The sequence below is a fragment of the Pelophylax lessonae genome (assembly GCF_965119305.1).
Source record: "Pelophylax lessonae genome assembly, chromosome: 2".
Taxonomy (NCBI): Eukaryota; Metazoa; Chordata; class Amphibia; order Anura; family Ranidae; genus Pelophylax; species Pelophylax lessonae.
Window position 1 is genome coordinate 265,534,514 of NC_138769.1, and position 20,332 is coordinate 265,554,845.

The window sequence follows — 20,332 nt, forward strand, 5'->3', positions numbered from 1 at the left end:
TATGGCTACGTATACTATTAAGGATATTCTTGAATGTGTTTTTCAATCTGACTCGGCCAGAAATCTTGGCGGCTGATAACTTCCTGTTCTGTACTGACTATTCATTACATGGTTTCCAGCTATCTGAGCACTACAGATTATCTCTACTTTTATGCAGAAAGGGTAAGGGTATTGTGGTGTGGTCTGGTCTTGGCGCAATGGTGTGTGTGTATATGATAAATAAACCGGGGGAGGGGGGTTAGCTGATAATAGATTTTTCTTGTATTCCATTTTGTCCAAGATCAGCATTGTCTGGCGATGTACTTTGAAGGGAGAAAAAAAAAGGGGTTTCAAAAATAGTTTAAAGCCGTGAGCACAAGTTTTGTAGTAGGAACTTGGGTTATGCACAAGTGCACACATCAACTGAATGATGAGTTTTATTTCCCTGCAGAAATACTGGGCATATTACCCAGTATTTTTTTCAGTGCAAGATAATGCTGAAATGTTTTCAAATGAAACACATTCTCACACATGTACGGTTTGTTCTGAAAAAAATACAACATTCTGCGTTTTTTGTATGTTGTACCCTGTATGTCCAATTTTTTGGTTAGTTGATGAGGATTCTTTCAAAATGCCCAGGCTTTGAAGGAGTTCTTGTTTAGCATCATTTCACACAGGCGCAAAAGTGTAATCTCTGACACCAATGGAATAAAGTTTTCAATAGTAGATTCTAAGGCCTCATTCACACGGGCATACCAATTTATGCACCCCTGGACCATCTTCAGTTGTCCGTGCAAGACAGCCTGTTCAAATCGATGACAGGTGGGTGACTCCACAGATCCCCATGCACATCTCTAGTGTACTATCTGTACATGATCAGTTAAAAGATAAGAACCTAGTCTGTCTGCATTATGATCTATGCATTGATGCACTTAGTTTTGTGCAGCTTACCGCCTGTTATTGATGCAGGCTTTTATGCTCCACCTTTTGGAACACATGGATGAAGATGGCCCTTTTGCATGGGTGTATGGATTGGTAGGTCTGTGAATGAGGCCTTTAGTGTTGCACAGAAATCTGTACCAATACTAAGCATTTGCATGTACTCATGCAAATGCTCCAATACTAAAACTGATGCCTTTTATTCCGCGGACCGAATTCACATATTTGCGTATTGGATGCGTTTTTGAACTGCATCCACTTGGCATGGCATGTGAACCTGCAGCTTTTTCGATATAGCCAGTTCACATACACTAAATTACCAAAAGTATTGAAGCCTGGTTTTACATGCACATAAACTTTAAAGGCATCTGTTTTGCTTGCGTAGCTAGCAAGGGTTACTTTGCGGTACAACCAAGGAAGCTCAGACCTCTGCAGGGTATAAATGTACTTTTACTAAACAAAGCATGCTGTACATACAAACTATTGCAATATTGGGAACATATCACAAGACTGGCAGATATAACAATGCCTAACACATGAACAGCCTATGGTCTGTAAACAGCAGAAATACGCTTCTTAAACATACAACCCTTGTCCCAAGAATATTGAATAAATACTTGGCTCTGGTGGTGGATTCAGCATCTTCCAATAGATCTCTGCAGCAACAGGACAAAGAGGTCCTCGCCGCATGTTTTCTCCAACTACAAACAAACAAGCCAGGCTGCATCATGGATTTTTAAGGGCCAAAAGGTGAGGTAGAAAAGGGCTTTTCTCATGCAAATTGACCCTTTTTATAGTCCTGTACACAAAGACCTCCCACAGGATGTGGTCATATCTTTTGACCAATCCTAGGTCACTTTGAGTGAGGTCATCCACACATGGCCACACCTCACCCCCTACAAGCACATGGTTCATTAAATATGTGGCAGCCATTTTAAAACTACCTGTGGGTGAGAGAAATTATTTACACATGTAATGGGAACATTTGTAAAAAAAAAAATCCACAACTGATGCAATCCACCTCTTGATCCCATACATTGGCAATAATTACCAACATTACAAATATTTCTACTTCTTTACAAAAAAAATATGCCTACAACATGCACAAGCTAATTATCTTAAGCATGTACAATGTGAATGCAATACAAACTTCAACATCTCTTAAAGCCTTTGCCAGGAAAGGGCAAAAATAAACCCCCCGTTCAATGGGAGGAAAAAATTCCCTTTCGACCCCCGTATCATCTGAGCGGTCAGACCAAGTCCCTGGCAGCTACAACATTACTTAAACAAGGTTAGCAATGTCCTTGGCAGTCTGTGGAAAGAAAATCCTAAATGATGAAAGTTCTTTGTCCTCCTCCTGGTAAATGCTCAGATGTAAGTCCACTCCAATTAAACCACCATCAGGAAATCATCTGCATCTTCCTCAGGCTCTCATCTTCTTGTCTGTCCTATCCGGTTTGGTCATCTGCCCTGCCCGGTCCACCTCTCGATGCTCGGTACCTTAATAGAGAAAAAGCGGATTATATGTTCCTTCCACCTGTGCCAAAAAACATAGCTCACTGCTCACATTTAACTGCAAAACTGTTATAGGGTGCCCACTGTTGCCTGGTTACATTTTCACTGAAAGGCTTTGACTTCCAACAAAAAGGAATAAACTTGCATGTCTCTCCGTGCTGTCTTGCGAATACTGGCCTGGTGTTGTCCAATCGTCACAGCATGGCAGTATCTAGCAAAATGCCCTATTCTATGACAGCAGAAACACTTAATGTGGCTGAATAAACCATTCCCATTCACTTGTTCCCACTTCTTATACAAAGCTGGTGTAGTGAGCCCATCTATTTCCTCTCTAGGGACCCCTGCCTTAAGTAAATCAGTCCACATGTTTGTTCTGGAGACCATAGGCCTGGTCTTCCTTGCAGGCTTAGGGCCTTTGTCCTTTGTGACATCATTAGAAATGCTTATGAGGGCTGCACACCGCTCATTCAAATATTCAGCTCTGCCTACAGGAGTTTGAACACACTTCAAAGCCACTGCAGGTTTAACTTCACCTAAATACTTTACCTTGCTTGCAGTTTCTTCGGTCACCACTGCAAGCTGCTCCTTGGGCTCAATTTGAGTAGGCCCCTTTTCCACTTCTTTCAGTTCATCACAAGCACTATTCCGCATTATTGGACTTGCATGAAACTCTTTCAGATCATGACTATCATCAGAATAAGAAACATAATCATCTGAAACATCAAACTCTATCTCCTCATCCTCATTGGAGGAGACATCCTCACAATCCCAGTTTTGGGATGTGACAATGGCACGTACCCTGGCTTTACTAACAGGTTTTCGGCCCTTCCTTTCCCTTAAGGCATTCATTGATTTGGTCATGAGGGCTGCACACCGCTCTTGCAAATCATCTGCCCGACTAGCAGTTGAACGCACACACTCTGAAGCAACTGCTAGTTGGCCTTTTAATACCTTAAGTTCATCCTCTTCCTTCTCCCTTCTCTGTGATTCTATATAGAGCATGTAGAAAATACCAACCCACTGTGGACACTGTCCTCTTCTCTGCTTTACTTAAACCAAACCCCTTAAGGCTAAAATCTACAAAATTATCTGAGATTTTCTCCCCCCCAAGTCTTATTCAAGAGAGAAGCATACTTTGCAAATACTTTAGTAAGAGGCTCCCGCTCATTGTTTCTGGCCCAGATAGGTAAGCTGCACACTCCCTTCTGGACACCAGACCTCTCTGCAGCCTTGCTTTTCCTAAACAGCTTACACAGCATTTTTACCCAGCACAAGCTACACAATACACCACAAAAAACAGGTCTGCTTCAGTTGAATACATAGCGCAATCCTGGCGCGAGCCCCCAACTGTTTTGCTTTCGCTTATCTAGCGAGGTTACTTTGCGGTACAACCAAGGAAACTTAGACCTTTGTGTATAAATGTGCCTTTACTATGTAAAAGCAATCTGTACATACAAAACTATTACAATATTTAGGAGCATAATACAAGACTAGCAGATACAGATAAAGATAAAGCAAATATACTTAACTAAAAAGTTTGCAGCCATGGAGTCTCATTCCATGCACATGGCTAAGGAAAGTCAGCAGTTCTTGCTTCATGGATGTTTCTTTTGAGACTGAAGACTTTCTTGCAGCTTTGGCCAGCTTAGAATATACCATCCCCCCAAACCAACACCTTTGTCCTGAGGAGAAAAGGGCTGCTTATCCATTGTTTGGACAGTGACTTTGAATGGGGGGGGGGGGAGGAGGTTAGGCTTGGCCAAACTGCATTCAAAGCCTTTACAAAAGAAAGGTATGACATTATCATTAGTGAGCCACTGTATTAAATATGCAATTTCCACAACCGCATCCCAGTCTTGATCGGCCGTATGATGCTTTCGACAACTGACTCCGACTTTTCGGCCGAAAAAAATCTGGTGTGCAGGCTATAAAATTTTTGTTGGCCGTCAACACAACGGCCGATTTTCCGTCAGTCAGTACAGATTTCGGCAGACAAAAATCTGATCAAGACTGGGCATGCTCAGAGAAGAAAAAACACACGGAAAGTAAACCAGCACATGACATCACTTCAGAAGTTGATTTTTGTTGGCCGAAAAAATTAGTGTGCAGTCTAGGCACATTCCAACCAACAAAACACAACTCTGGACAAAAGACGGCCGATCGGTCGGCCGATAATCGTTGCGTGTGTCTCTGCTCTAATTCATCCCAAAGGTGTTCAATCGGGTTGAGGTGCAGGCCAGTTAAGTTCCCCCCCAAAACTCTTATTCATGTCTTTATTGACCTTGTCCCCATGTTGATGGGGACAAGGGCCTCTTCTCCCACAACCCTGGGCAGTGTTTGGGTGGTCTGCAGGCGGGGAGCTTATTAGAATTTGGAAGCCTTAACAAGGGGGCCCCCTGATCCTTGCCCCCCATGTGAAAAAGTATGGGGTACTATGGTACCCAATTCATCAAAGTGTAAAAATTGACAGTACACCAGTTTGACAATTTCCTAAATAAAATTTTAAAAAAGTTCCCGGTATAGATCCACCACCAATTGCACCGCCGACCCGAAAAAACAAAAAACAAAGACCTGCTGGGTTGCCTGCTCAGGGTCTGGTATGGATTTTGTACAGAACCCCACACCCCTTATTCCTTTTTTTGGCTTGGGGCCTGGTATGTGAATTGGTCGATCAATTTATTTTTTTTTTTTTTAGTTTTGAAAATTTTAAATTTGTTAGAAAATTGTCTGTTCTGTACAAGTCCCACTCATCCAAAGTTGCATCAAAATCGCATCTATACGATGCAGGTGTGGCTTTAATGCGACTTTGAAGTCACATGCAAGTCGGACCAGTAGTGCAGGAATTACTTTGAAGTTGCACAGATGAACAGTACCACATAGTAAAACTGTGCAACTCTCATGTGACTTTGGGGTCCAGAGTTGCATGACAAGTCGCACAAGCGTGAATGGGTCCTAGTGGAATTGAGAATGGGTTTGTAATGTGTTGCTGATTTAAAAATAAAAGTTTTAGCATTACTTAAAGCTGAACTGCAAATATTCTTTTCAAGTAGCTGCTTCTAGTGTGATGCAGTCTTTTCTCTATTTGCAATCAAACCAAGCTTTTACCCTGTCAATCACAATACAGGCTTGCATAAAGCTGATCTATGGAAGGTTTTACTGGGTAATTTCCTGGTCATGTGACTCTCATGGGGAACCTACAAATTTCCCATGATTTTCACTTTAAAATCACCTCCTGAATGCTTGGTGTTCAAAAGAAAAAGCTTACCTTGTAGGCTTTAGAGTATGTGCCACATTCTCTTAACAGTGGCTTGTTACAATTTATATGTGAAATCTTCACATGTACCCTGCTTACTTGATACAAGAATTTACTACAGTAATGTGAAAAAGTAAGTATATTCCATGCAGATTTAATTTTTAAAATATTTGAACAGAAAAAAGAAACCTTCAAACAGTGCCTACAGATAACTGGAGTCAATCTTACCGAGGATAAGGGAAATTTGGCGCAAGCAAATGCCATTGATATTGGAGCCGACTATGCTGGACTAAGAGGTGGGGGGGAGGGGGGTTAGAACAGGTCAAGTATGAGTCCACAAGGTTCTGGTCCACTTAGATGGCTGCTGATGGTTGAAGAGAGAAGCAACTCTGTGTAAATACAAGGCAGTTAAAAACCTTTAATAGGATAAAAGCAATATTACTCACAAGAGTAAAGTAGTGACAGGCATCAAGTGATGTGTGGAAAGTTCCATGGCATCTCACATCCAGGGGGGTCCCTTGTACTTGCGGAGCTGGTCTTGGTGACTGTGGGAGACAGTCCTGGTCCGTAGCTGCAGTGGGTTGCTGTACCGCGTGTGGAGGGGCCATGATGTCAGACGGCCTGAAAGGAGCGCATGCTCCGCAACGCGCTGCCGCTCGGTCTAGGCTCCGCACACCAGGAAGTGACGTCACGGCCCCTCCACACGCGGTACAGCAACCCACTGCAGCTACGGACCAGGACTGTCTCCCACAGGAGACCTCCGCTGCCCTGCACCAGGACCAGCTCCGCAAGTACAACAAGGGCCCCTCTGGATGTGAGATGCCATGGATTTTTCCACACATAACTTGATGCCTGTCACTACTTAACTCTTGTGAGTAATATTGCTTTTATCCTATTAAGGGTTTTTAACTGCTACACTCAGATCGGCGCTTTGGGTTTCTCTCTTGCCTTGTAGTTAGGCTTGCCAGTAACTCTGTTTCTAGGAGTCTTCCAGGACAGTCCATGAGAGAAGCACCTCTTCCAACAGCAGACACATCACCAATACACTTTAAAAGGCAGTCCCTCTGCTGAACTGGTCAGTTTTAAACAAGAACCGAAGGACGTAACCTTAAAGCCTATACAAACCTAAAAACCACCATTACCGTAAGGGTGGGAACCTGGCTGTCCTGGAAACCGTTACTGGTATGTCTAGCTCTGGTTTTCCCTAGTAGTCTTCCAAGACAGTCAACGAGAGGCTTAGCAAGAACTTACCATATTAGGGATGGGTCTATAAAAGTCCAAATGCCTTTACCACCCTTGGAATTACCATCATTATCATATATATATATATATATATATATATATATATATATATATATATATATATATATATATATATATATATATATATATATTGGGGACCCAGTTATATTAAAAACTCTAGAGACTAGCCCAAACAGACATAACATGGAATGACTAGGTCTGAACTATGGTGGAGATTTTAAAAACCACCATCATATATAGAATATAAACCTAAGGATCTGCTTCAAAGTCATCCGTCTAGTCACTTCCTCCACCTACATCCTTGTATATGAATGTGACAAAGCCCTATGCCTTGAGACCTACATTATTCCATGTTAAACACTTCCAGCCCAAGCCTATTCTGGCACTCCTCTCCTACATGTAAAAATTATTTTTCATTCATTGACACAGCTCCTGATTCTTAACCATTGGGTTATACTGCCCCCTACAGGAGTAGGGCACTTGAGAGGAAAAAGCTTGACAATGCCTATGGGCAGTCCCAGGGGGTATACACCCACTCTCAGCTCTAGGCAGTTTTATTTCTGCCTAGTCAGGGGTAAGGACCTAGTTCCTTGCTGGGATCTCTGGTCCTGGCAATTTTATTTTTTTAATGGAAATTTTTTCCTCCTTTTTTGTTTCCTGTGTGATCTACAATCAAGTGTCGGCGAGCGCAAGCAGACAGCTGCTCCACGCTAAGTTGGCTGTGACCTAGTCGCACTGGATAGGGGCTGGTGTGCAAGTTAAACGTCTCGCGAGGGCGCATAGGAACTGGCTTCGGCCTGAGTCGCAGGTTTCTTCTGCCCGACAGCACCCACATTACGATGGAGCGATGCCCACCCTGTTCCTGGTATGGTAAGTAGCTGCCCCCCTACTCCTGCAGGGTTTTGGGATAGATGTGGGCCCCCTCCCTGGGATGGTGGGATCCCCGGGTTTCCCTCCTTCCACCTTCCCTCCCAGCCCCCCTAAAATTTCAGTGGTTGCTGTGGGTCTTTCGGCCTCCTCCCTCCCTGGGTGAGGTTATGAGCTGGCTGTTGCCTCATGTTTTTAAGGGGGGCTGGTTTGAGTTGCTGCTGACTGGGTTTTCCTGGTGCGCAACAGGGGGTTGAGCAGGGTTCCCTGCCACCCTGGGAGTTGGTGACCAGGAAAGGATGTCCTCTGGGCTCCCTCTGGTGGTTGTTGGGCTGGGGGGAGCAGATAGATTAGCATCCGTGGGTAACGACTTTGTGGCCTACTAGTCGGAAACTTCGTGAAGCGGCCCCTGTGAGGATGGCTGAAGCCACTGCCTCCCGTTTGGGCATCTGCCCTCCCCCACCCCCACTGCCCTTGGGTGATCGGCTCCGCGAGGGCTCGTGTCCAATCGGCTGGGCTTGCGGCCTACTAGGCCATGCGGCCGAGTTGGGTGCCTCTGTTGGTGGGCGACCCCAGTTCGTTTAGCTGAAGCCCCCCACTCTTCCTTTGGGCATCTGCCAGGCTGGTATCCGTGCACTTGTGGATCAGACAGGTGTCAGTGATGCAGGTTTGCAAGGTGGCCACCTGATTGTCTGTGCACACTTTTACAAAATTCTACAAAGTAGATGTTTTGGCATTTGCGGATGCTGCTTTTGGCCGCAAAGTTTTGTGGGCCGCTGTTTGAGAGGACTTGGTTCTCTTTGAGGGTGTATTGGTTTTTTTTTTTTTTTTTTTAGGTGAGCTCCACTTCCTGGTTGAGCTCCATGTTACCTGGTTGGCTAGGTTTAGCCTTTGGGATTTTTTTTCTGCTGTTTTCCCACCCCTCATGTTTAAAACTGCTTTGGGACGTCCCAATGGTCAAGATTCTGGAGCTGTCTATCAATGAACGAAAGCGAAAATTGGATTTTTGTCTTGCAATAAAATCCTTTTCGCTGATGTTCATTGATGGACACAGCACCCACCACTCTATTGAGTTGGGTTATTTTTCTTCTGCCACTGCTTGCAACAAAACTGAATGCCTATAGCAGGAAGTTGGTATACCCCCTGGGACTGTCCTATAGGCGTGGTAAAAATTTTTCCTGCCTAGTATCCTACTCCTGTATAAGCATAACCCAGTGGTCAAGGAGATTCTGGAGCTGTCCGTCAAGGAACATCAGAGAAGGACTTTTTTTCAAATATTTTTATTATTTATAGAACCAAAGACAGAAGGTAGGCATTGACGAGCACATCAAAACCAAGGGAAAATACATGTGTATCAGATTGCAGTAACACTCAAATGAGTCAATTGAGCATAGAGCACAGAACAGTGTCGTAAAGTGTAAAACATGACTTATAAAAGTGCTATGCTAAATAGAAGTTGAATTTTCGGACAGAACAGAGGAGGAGGTATAGAAATAAAGACACGGCAAAAAGATAGGACAAGAGAGCAAGATAGAAAGAGGGTCTCAGTGGAAAGAGGGAGCGGAGGGAAAAAAACGTGGGGGGGGGGGTTTGGAGGACCTAGGGAGAGGACAGGTGGGGGGTGGCTGGTCAAGGGAGAGGAGATGGATGCAGGTAGGCATGTTGTAAGACTACGCGGGGATTTGAGAACGTGTCAAGACGTTCCATCGTATCAATCGCCCTGCCTCTGCGGGTACATCAGGGACTCTCCTCCCCCTATCAGAGAGGAGGAGCATATTCCAGAAACGCCAGTCTAGTGCAGTCTTGGCATTTCATATCCTCACTGTGATGGGTAGTGAGGAGTAAAATCAACAATTTACGCCCTTAGCCTGAAGGCAGTGTTAGGTTTTCGGGGTCCTGTACACGGCTAGCCTGCCAAAAAGTCTCACATATGGGGTATCCCATACTTGGGAGGAGCAGCAGAATGGACTGCCCTGCCATTTTAGCACTTCAAAAAATGAGCTAGGCAGTCAACGTAAAAGCTGCGTAAATTCCAGTATATACACCATAGTTTGTAGACGCTATAACTTTTGCGCAAACCAATATGCTTTTTGAGATTTTTTTTTTTGACGTAGTGAAATACATTTTGGCCTAAATGTGTATGACAAATTTCGTTTTTTTGGATATTTTTTTTAATAAGAACTAGAATTTTTTTTTTTTCCCCTCAATTTTCAGTCTTTTTGTCTGTTTTATATCGCAAAAAATAAACTCGGAGATAATCAAATGCCACCAAAAATTAAGGGGGTAAAACCTTCCGGTCCAGAAGTGGCTAAAATACAAATGATAAAAAAATGATACTTTTAATTTCTTTGTAAGTGAGCAAACTTACAAAATCTGCAGGGGATTAAGGCTCCATTCACACCTGAGCATATTGTTTTCAGGCGTTTTATTGGACTTTTTTTTTTTCTCAGGCGTGTTTGGTGCTTTTTTTCAGGCAATTTTTGCAGGTGTTTGGAGGAAAGCATTGACATCTAACAAACGCTTCTAATCTGCCAAAGAAGCTCATGTACTTTTTTGAGCTTCAGGCGTTTTGCTTCAGGTGACAAAACGCTCATATGTGAACAGGGGCCATTGAAATGAATGGGAATTTGCTTGTTGGGGACGTTTTGAGACTTTAGAGATGAACGTTTTTACGAGCTGAAATACTCAGGTGTGAACAGGGCCTAAATCATTCTTTTCCCTACTGTATATGCAGTGTTAAATATAAAACCAGCTATATGGTTAATAAAATATCTAATCCACTCTGAGAATAATAAAATATATATTCACACAGTGGGTAAAAAGTATTGAACACATCACTGAGCACATACAAAGAAACCAAAACAAGTTCCGAAATTAGGTTGTGTAATAAAATGTAATGACACGAGGGGGGGGGGGGGTGTAAAGTATGGAACACCTGAAGAAAGGGAGGTGCAAAAAGGCATGGAAAGCCAAGACACCAGCTGAAATGTATTAGAAAGGAATCCTGCCACTTGTCGGTGCAGATTAATATCAGCTAGTTTAAGCTCAACTGATGACCTATGAAAAGGTGTCAAACCTCTCATGGGTAAAAGCAAATAGCTCTCAAGTCTTTCGCAGTCTTATTGTTGCAAAATCTACTGATGGCATTGGTTATAGAAGGATTTCTAAACTTCTGAATGTTCCAGTGAGCACTGTTAGGGCCATAAACCGGAAGTGGAAAACTGCATTTCACCATAAACCAGCCACAACCAGGTGCTCCTTGCAAGATTTCTGACAAAGGAGTGAAAATTATCAGAATAGTTGTCCAAGAGCCAAGGACCACTTGTGGTGAGTTCATAAATACCTAGAATTAGCCGGTACACTTGTTTTAAAGAGAACAATGAGTAATGCACTTAACTGTCATTGCCTGTATGCACACTCAACATGGAAGACTCAGCTGCTAAAGAAAGCATGTTGAAGCTTGTTTAAAGTTTGTTGCATACCATTTTAGACAAGCCCAATATAGCCTTGTCAGATGAGACCAAAATTCAACTCTTTGGATGCCATAAACAAACACCAAGTTTGCAGGTCAAATGGCACAACACATCACCCCATAAAACACTATACCAACAGTGACCTTTGTAGGTGGCAACATCCTGGTGTGGGGCTGTTATTATTTATTTTTCAGCATAGGGTACTGGCAAACTTCACATCATTGAAGGAAGGATGAATGGAAAAATGTACCAAAACATTCTTGGTAACAATTTGCACATCTACCAGGATGAAGGTGATGAAACAAGGGTGGACATTTAAGCAAAACAAAGCAAAGAAAACTCTCAATATGGTTTCAAAAAATGTAAAGCTGCTAGAATGGCCCAGCCAATCACCTGACTTGAAATCAATAGAAAATCTATGGAAAGAACTAAAGATCACTGCTCATAGAATAGGCCTGCGGAACCTTCAAGATTTGAAGATTGTGTGGAAGAATGGACCGTAATACCATCTAAGCAATGCATGCAACTAGTTTCCATACAGGAGACATTTTGAAGCTGTCGTTAACGGCAATGAAATTTGTACAAAGTATTACATTTCAGTTAGCGTGTTCAATGCGTTTTTTGTTTCCTGTGTCATTCCATTTTATTATACAACCCAAATTCTGAACTTGTTTTTTTTTTTTTATATATACTAAAGGCTGAGACTTTTCCTGACTATACAAGCAAAAAATTGGGGGAGCAAACCCTAAACATGTATATCTAAAGCCGGTGCAGCTATGAACCAAGCGACATGTATATTAAAGAAGAATAGCGCACACATGCAAAAGAAATGACTATCAAATATGGAGACAATCCATAAATAAAAATGGATTTGGTCCCACCATATGGCCATATCGTGCTCAAGCCCACCACTACGTCAAAGTACCCCATTTTCAGTGGGTCCTACACTATCCATAAAAAAAGGGGTGAATCCAGCCTCTCTAACCCTTGGAGACAACACTCCTTGCTGGGAGAGATGTGCTAATGCACTACAAGGAACTCCTCCTATATCTACTTGATAGTGGACACTGATAGTGTGTGTGTGTGTGTGTGTGTGTGGGGGGGGGGGGGGGGTGGGGTTCTCAACCTCAGAAGTCTGGTCAGACCGAATACATAATACTAAGGGTTAGAGAGGGGATTCACCCCTTTTTTATGGATAGTGTGGGACCCACTAACAATGGGGTACTTTGACGTAGTGGTGGGCTTGAGCACGATATGGCCATATGGTGGGACCAAATCCCCATTTTTATTTATGGATTGTTTCCATATTTGATAGTCATTTCTTTTGCATGTGTGCGCTATTCTTTTTTATTTTCTTGACTATAATCATTCTAAATATGATACAATATGATATGGTACAATACTGGTAAACCTTTACTTTAAATGTAATTGTGATGCCTTTTATATTACATTCAGTCTATCAGCCTCCATCTTCTCTGGGTTCGGATGCTGACCTCTGCACAGAGCCCTTAAGCCCCGGTTCACACTAGGGCGACCTGTGAGGCGACCTGGTCGCCTCACAGGTCGCCTCCCATAGGAAAGCTGCGGACCCGTTCTAATAGGAGCGACACAAGTCGCTCCGACCTAGAAAAAGGGTCCGGAGCTTCTTTGGGGTGACCAGGAGGCGACCGCCATAGACTTCAATGTTATGAAGTCCGTGGCGGCCGCTCCGAGGTCGCGGCGCGCTGCTCGCACCGCGATCTCGGAGGTCGCCCCTGAAAGTAGCGTCGCTCCTATGTGAACCGGCGCTAAATGTAAAAAATAGATTTATTTATTTTAAACAAACATGTTATACTTGCCTGCTCTGTGCAATGGTTTTGCACAGAGCAACCCTTATCCTCCCTCTTTTTGGGGCCCAGCGCTTCTAGCTTCTCCTGTCTTCAGATATTGCCTATACCAAGCTGGGGATACTCGTGCAGGCTCTATCGCTAGCTGCGCTGTGTTGCTTCTGTGTGACTTCAGCCCTGCCTCCTGCTCCCTCAAAGGCTGTAATTGATAGTAGCAGGAGCCTATGGCTCCCACTGCTGCATCGGAGTCCTGTGAGGAAGGAGAGAGAAGTGCTGGATCAGGTAAAAATACAGGGGGAGCTGGTCACAAGTTTTTTACCTTTTGCATAGAATGCATTAAGGTAAAAGAAACCACCTGCCTTTTTAGAATCCCTTTTTAAATCGCTACTTCTCCTGTCCCATGAGGCATTTCTCCTCACATTCACAAGGCATCTATGGAGGGTGTACTGAGCTGTATGTGTGCTGCACTGTATTTTCTTATGTGTAAACAAATGCGTTCTGTATGCAGGCCAACCAATCAGCTGACCGTGCAATCTATAATGAAAACAGTTGCCAGCTATTTTTATAATCTATTATAATTGTCGTTAGTTGTTTCAGCCTTAGGCCGGACATGGGCGAATCTGTCGTGGTGTGTGTGTGGTTTTTTTTTTTTTTTTTTTTTTTTTTGGAAGAGCTAGCCAACATTTGAACCATGTGTGGGTAGGCTGAATGTACCCAAGTTGATCAGCCTGCTGGATTTTACATACAATTATCGCTAGGGGCTGGTAAAGCTGCAAGCAAATATCAAGGTCTTCTCCCGGTGGGGTCTGCTTTCCCTGCCGAAGAATACAATGGCTCGGCGGGGGAATCCAAGTCGCAGGATAAACTCTCCATGTATGGCTTGCCTTACTGTTGTGCCACATTCAGAGCCTGCCTTGTGAACTACAGAGGTGCTGGGAGGAGTTTCGGGAGGCAGTCAGTACAGGAGTCACTGCTTGCAGGCAGCAAAAGTACCTTGAATATGTAGTCCTTGCTGATTGAAAATATACGGCAGAGAAGTCACAAAGACATAGACAGATTTTTGTGGCAAGATAGCCAGCAGACAGGAAGAACCAAGATTTTTCAAGTAAGCTTATATTGGATTGTCAAAACTTTCTCTTTCGTTCATTGACTGACACAGCTCCTGATATTCTTAACCATTGGGTTATACTGCCCCCTACAGGAGTAGGACACTAGGCAGAAAAAGTATGGCTATGCCCATGGGAAGTCTGGCTGGGAGGGGGGGTATACTCTCTCTCCCTGCTACAGCCGCTCAGTTTTTTTTTCCTGCCTTGTCAGGACCTATTTCCCTGCTGGGATCTTTGGTCCTAGCAATTTCTATTTATTTTTTTTAATAGAAAGTTTTTTTTCCCCCTGGATTTTTCCTATGAGATCTACAATCAGCTGCTGGACTGGGCTACGGGCTGGAAAATCTAGATCAGTGGTCACCCTAGTCTGGCCAGCAAGCGTGCGCAGAACTCTGCTCCACGCTAGGTTGGCAGAGACATCACTGGATGGGAGCTGGCCTTGCTAGTTAAACGCCTCGCGAGGTCACATACAACTGGGGTCTCAGTTCGAGCTGCAGTGTTCCTCCTGGCCACAGCCCCCCCCCCCCCCACCATTTCGATGGAGAGGTGTTCTGTCTGGAGCGGTGCCAGCTTGGTTCCTGGTATAGCTGTCCCCTCTCCCAACTGCAGCAGGGTGGACTGTTAAGTGTGACTATTGGGGTAATTATAGTGTTCTTGTATAGAGCTATATGTATATGTCTAATGTCTGTTAAAAAAAATCTTTTACCTGTGTGGTTTTAAATACTTTTCTTGCACAATAAAATCGCACTATATGTGCTTTTTGAGGTACATTTTTAAAGTCCAATCTAGTTAGAAACAATTTTTGCCTCCCCCTGGAGGGGTTTGGGGTGGATGTGGGCCCCTCCTTCACATCAAGCACCCCTTTCCAGTGTCCCCCATCCTACTCCCTCCACATATGCTGGTTCTGTATGGGTGGTCTGGTCTACCTCCTAGGGTGGGGGCAGGGCGATCTCTGGCAATGGGGGCCGAGGGGGAACTGCATCAGTGACTGGACAATAGACTGTGCAAGGGGGGAGGGGGTCTGTACCTGGTGGGGGCTCCTATCCTGCCTGGATCTGTCCTTGAGGCCTGGGTCCCTGTAAGCCATTTTGTTGTAGCCTGTGTTTCTATACATGGTGGCCAGATTTGTGTAGTCCGGTGGCCATTTTTCTGTGGTTTGCCATTGAAAATAGCATCGTCCATGACAGTGGAGTCCTGTGGGCGGCAATTTTAGCGTTGGGAGCCCTTGGTGCTGACTCCTGGATCCTTTCACTTCCTGATCGCTGCAAGTGTAGTGCAGATTAGCCTGGTGGCTGCAGCTGCCTGTTTTTGCTGGGTGGCGAGTCTGGTGGGGTCCTCTCCCTCTATGCTGAGGATCGCTTGGTGCTTTTGCCTGGCGACCGGGTGGTACTGCCTTCGCAGTGGGGGTTGTCCCTTTGCCTTGTTTTTACACTTTTGTGGGGTCCCCCCTGGTGACTCATGGAGTCTTTGGTGCACATCTCCCCACCTGATCCCCTCTCAGAGGCTACGGGGCCCTCCGGGTCCTGACCATCCATCAATGCACTGACGGCGGTCCTGGAGTCCTTTGTGTCCCGGGTGAAGGGCTGGCAAAAAGCGTTCCCTGTCTCATCAGGTCCTGATTCGACTGCCGTGGACATGGGTCACCCTGCTGGGTCTGCAACCTTGCGCCCAGAATCCTCTGATGGTGTGGATGATTCCTCCACGTCTGCAACCGCACATGAAAAGGCACTAGTGGAAGCTCTGATTGTATCTGTGCGGGAGATCCTGAAGATGGGAGGATGCAGCTGCGATTTTGGCACGAACAAGCCATCCAGAGCAGCAAAGGCGTTTCCTTTCCCTGCCTATTTTGACAGAATTGTCGCTAAAGATTGGGGACGACCAAAGCGTCCCTGTGGGGTTCTGAAGCACTCTACTAATCGTTACCCCTATGAGGAGTCCCTTAGAAAGTGGACTGTTCCACCAGTGGTGGACCCTCCGGTTACCAGATTGAACAAGGAACCATGATTCCGGTTGAAGAGTCCCTGGCCTTTAAGGATCCGGCTGGCAGGAAAGTGGAGGCTCTGGCCTGCAATATGTACACTCTGGCTGGTTTGGCACTGAGACCGCTATTCACCATTGTCCTGGTGTGTCAAACTCTGACCGAGTGGGCTAAGCTCCTACGCCGTGACCTGGAGGGAGGACCGCTCCCCCTGCCTTTGCCAAGCTGACGGACCAGTTGGTCCAGGGGCGGCAGTTTATCTGTGATGCCTCCTTTTGATTTGGCTTGGTTCTCTGTTTTTGGCAGTGGTCTTTTGGCGTATCTTTTGGCTCAAGTGCTGGTCTGCGGAAAAAAAAAGTCCTTGACTGACCTTCCTTTTCAAGATCTCCTGTTTGAAGCTTCCCTGAATGACCTCAGTAAAGGTTTGGGGCAGTACAAGACCTTTTTCTTCAAGGGGTGATTTTCCCGGTTCCAACTCAGAATATTTTCAGGGGTTTTACTCAAACCTGTTCACAGTTCCCAGGAAGGAAGGCAAAGTGGGCTCTCCCAGCCTGGACCAGCTCTGCAATGACACCTTACAGCGGACTTCAGCCCGCGGTCTGCTGAAAACGTACACAGGAATGCAGAACAATCTGCACTCCTGTGATCCTCAGGAGACCTACAGCCAAGCAAGCTTTAGCTGCATTTCTCCTTTTAAATAGTCTAGTACACATAACTTTGTTCATTTTTTCCTTTCAGGTTTCCAGCCACTTTATAAGGTGTTTTTGATATACCTATGGCTATCCTAGAGCGCTTTTGCAATGTGCTTTAATTCTATAAACTGAGGCTCCTTTTAATTCTTTAATTTTTTTTTTCATAGAATTTTTACATGCATGCATTTTTTTTTTTTTTTTTTTTTTTTTTCCGTGTTTGAAATTTTAAGTGTTTGCAATTTTGATCTTGTGGTATTTGCCAGCATTTCAATTTACCCCAGATACTTGTTAACACTGTAACTCGTCCACTTAAGTCAATCTTCCCTTTTTTTTTTTTTTTCTTTTGTCGATTACATGGCTAGAGCTGTCATGTTGCAGTTGATGTGCCTTTTTTGATTGATTTTTGTGGTTGGCTGCTTGGCAGGTTAAATCAAACGTGCTTACAAGATTAGTGCACTTTCACATTCCTTTTTCTATAAACTTTTTTCTAGGACTACCTTCTGAGCCTCTTAAGTCTAAGGATATGGCCCTATAGAAGTCTATAGGGTGACACTGTGCTTGCTTAGCCAGTGCAGAGAAGCTTTGTGGAAAACCTGTAAATCAACTCTGAAGGGCAGTGCTGCAGGAATGAGGTAAGTATGTATCTGTGGAGGGATGGTATATTGCCTCTGGGAGGAGGTGGTGGCAAAAAGATACAAGCCCTTTAAAGGAGTTGTAAAGTTAGGTTTTTGTCTTATTACATTATATGCATTAAGATATAAAGCCTTCTGTGTGCAGCAGCTACCCTAATACTTACCTGAGCCCCATCTCTGTCCAGCGATGCCCACGAACGAGTGTCTCTGCCGTCCGAGACTCTCCTTCCTGATTGGCTGAGACACAGCAACGGCTCCATTGGCTCCCTCTGCTGTCCGTCACTGTCAGCTAGCCAATCGGGAGAGAGGGGGTTTGGGGTCAGGCTTCAGCTCCATGTCTGGATGGACGCAGGGAGCTGTGACTTGGCTCGGGTGCCCCCTTAGCAAGCTGCTTGCTGTGGGGGCACTAAACAGGAGGGAGGGGCCAGGATCACAAAAGAGGGACCCAAGAAGATAAAGGCTGCACTGCAGCAGGGGAGGAAAGTATAAAAGGTTTGTTTTTTTTTTTTTTTTTTTTAGAAAAATGACTTTTCAATCACTTTAAATGTTCATTTTAATTTTTCAAATCTCTCGGGTAATGCACATCATTTAGCATCTTTTCAGGTTGGAAGTCTTCATCTGATGGAAATGTGTAAACCAACAAGTTGTAATTTTTTTAATTTTTTTTTTTTTCTCTCGTCTGGTTTTTAGATATTTCTATTCCACAGAATGGAGAACCTATTGGAGTACAAGAAGTAAAGAGCTGTATTTATCAAATCAAAGAGCTGATCATTTCACGTCTTAACCAAGCTGTTGTAAACAAACTTATTAGCTCTGTGGACTATCTACGGGAAAGCTTTGTTGGCACATTAGAAAGGTGTCTTCGTAGCCTAGAAAAATCCCAGCAGGAATCCTCTGTGCATGTCACGAGCAACCATTTAAAGCAGGTGAGAAAGTTTTCAAATGAATCATTATTATGATCACATATAATTCTGGTATGATGTTTCTCCTTTATATCTGGTTAACCCCAGGGCCCGGACAAGTGGAGGGGGGGTTGCCCTGCTTGCAGTGGTATTATGTGAGGTTGTAGGGTGCTGCATGAAAAGCTCCTACCTACAAGCTGACAGGAGTAGTAACAGCAGCTTTGCTACTCCTATCAGCTTGGCACTGGAGGAGATGAGCCAGATCTGGAGAGGAGGAGAGAGCTGGGAGGTGCAGGTGTTTGCTCTGCCCTCCAGCTCCTCCCTCCTGCTGCTGCAGCTCTCCTCGATCGCGACTGCCGAATCACTAATGCAGGGCTCGACAATTCCTGGGCGCCAGGTCGCATTGGCGACTAGAAACTTTGTCCGGGCGCCTAGGATTTTAGCCATCTGCTGTCAGGCATCAGGACGCCGCTCTGTGATGCAGAGATTTGAAATCCCCGCGGCTCCTATCCATAATTCTGTGTCCTGACAAGGCATTTTAATTGGTCAGCACCGTCACATGGACAGCGCTGACAAATCAGAACCGGCTGCCTCTTCTCCACTTTCAGCACATCCATAGGACACACTGCTCGACTTCTGCCACTGTCAGCCCTCCTCGCTGTCATGACCTCAGGTTATGAGTGCTGGGTCCGTGGCTGAGCGGTGTGTGAGGCAGGGAAATGGTGCACCAGGTCTTGGCTCTGCACTGAATTTCATGTGTCAACCTCTCCCATCCCACTGCTCCAGCCTGCCTGTGTGTCACTGCTTCCTCAGCCCCTGGGGGAGGTGGAAATGCAGACTGAGCCCATCCTGCTGTGGCTAAGGGAAGGGCACCACCTACAATTAGTTGGGAGGCACAGTTTACCTCTTATTGGCCAGGAGTGGGAGCCCCCCCCCCCCCATAGACACGTATGTGGGGCAGGTGGAGGTGGGGGGAGTGCCACACTTCTGGAGAATTCTTCTGTACACACCATAGAGCTGTACATATACACATTTGCCTGAGACTTTCTCTCTCTCCCACTTTCTATCTCCCCTCTCTCCCCCTCCCCTCTTTCCTTCTCTCACCCCTCCCCTTCCCCTAACTCCACCCCCATCCCCCCTTCTTTCCATTTCTTTCCCTTTTTTTATTTTTTTTTTTTCTGGGCGTGGGGCAGCTTTTTTTTTTTTTTTAAAAAAACTGGCTCCTAACTTTTAGCTGGCTCCTAGATTCAAAGAAAATTGTGCAGTGCTCATTTGCTCTCCTCCCAGCAAAGAATAGAGGGCGGGTAAGCAAACACTGCACAGTGGCAGCAGCAGTCAACATCTGTCGCCACCATCTGCCACTACCATCTGCCTGTCAAAACTGCAAGTCTGCTTCCCCTAGGCTCCTCCAACTCTTGGCATGTCAAGAGAAGGAGGAGCCTGGAACGAAGGTCATGTAACAGGTATTTGCCACGCTGCATCCGACAGGCCATGCTCAAACGTTTTGGGGACGGGCGCCATTTGTTATCTTCACCCTGGCACTAGTTGACCTTGTTCCGACACTGGTTGAGCCATGCACAGCAGATTGCAGACCTAAAATCACAGTTTTTGTAATGGACCAATCTATACAGAGATGTTGGAACAATATAAAACAAAGAGGGGCATCTATGTTTTTTCTATGGTTGTTGTGTGAAAACTCTTCATTACGCACGTTAACTTTGAGCACTTCTAAAAACTTTTATTTTTCTCTTCATTAAAACTTAAACTCAATCAAAAATGTAATTTATTGCAGCTTACACTAGATTCAAAGGCTGCATTAGTGTTTTTTTTTTTTTTTCCCCTGGTAATCTGACCAGTAACACACCACCTGTATCAGTGCTCTGAATGAATGAGAACAGGGGGCACAT

At 44.8% G+C, this 20,332-nt stretch overlaps 1 protein-coding gene across 1 annotated transcript in view; it reads left to right on the forward strand.

Annotated features, from left to right (window-relative positions):
- Positions 1-20,332, forward strand: part of DSTYK (dual serine/threonine and tyrosine protein kinase) — a 237,629-nt gene that overhangs the window by 71,961 nt on the left and 145,336 nt on the right. The window contains exon 4 of the mRNA XM_082247304.1: positions 18,214-18,449. Coding sequence (XP_082103430.1) covers positions 18,214-18,449 — 236 coding nt within the window. The remainder of the gene's footprint in view (positions 1-18,213; positions 18,450-20,332) is intronic.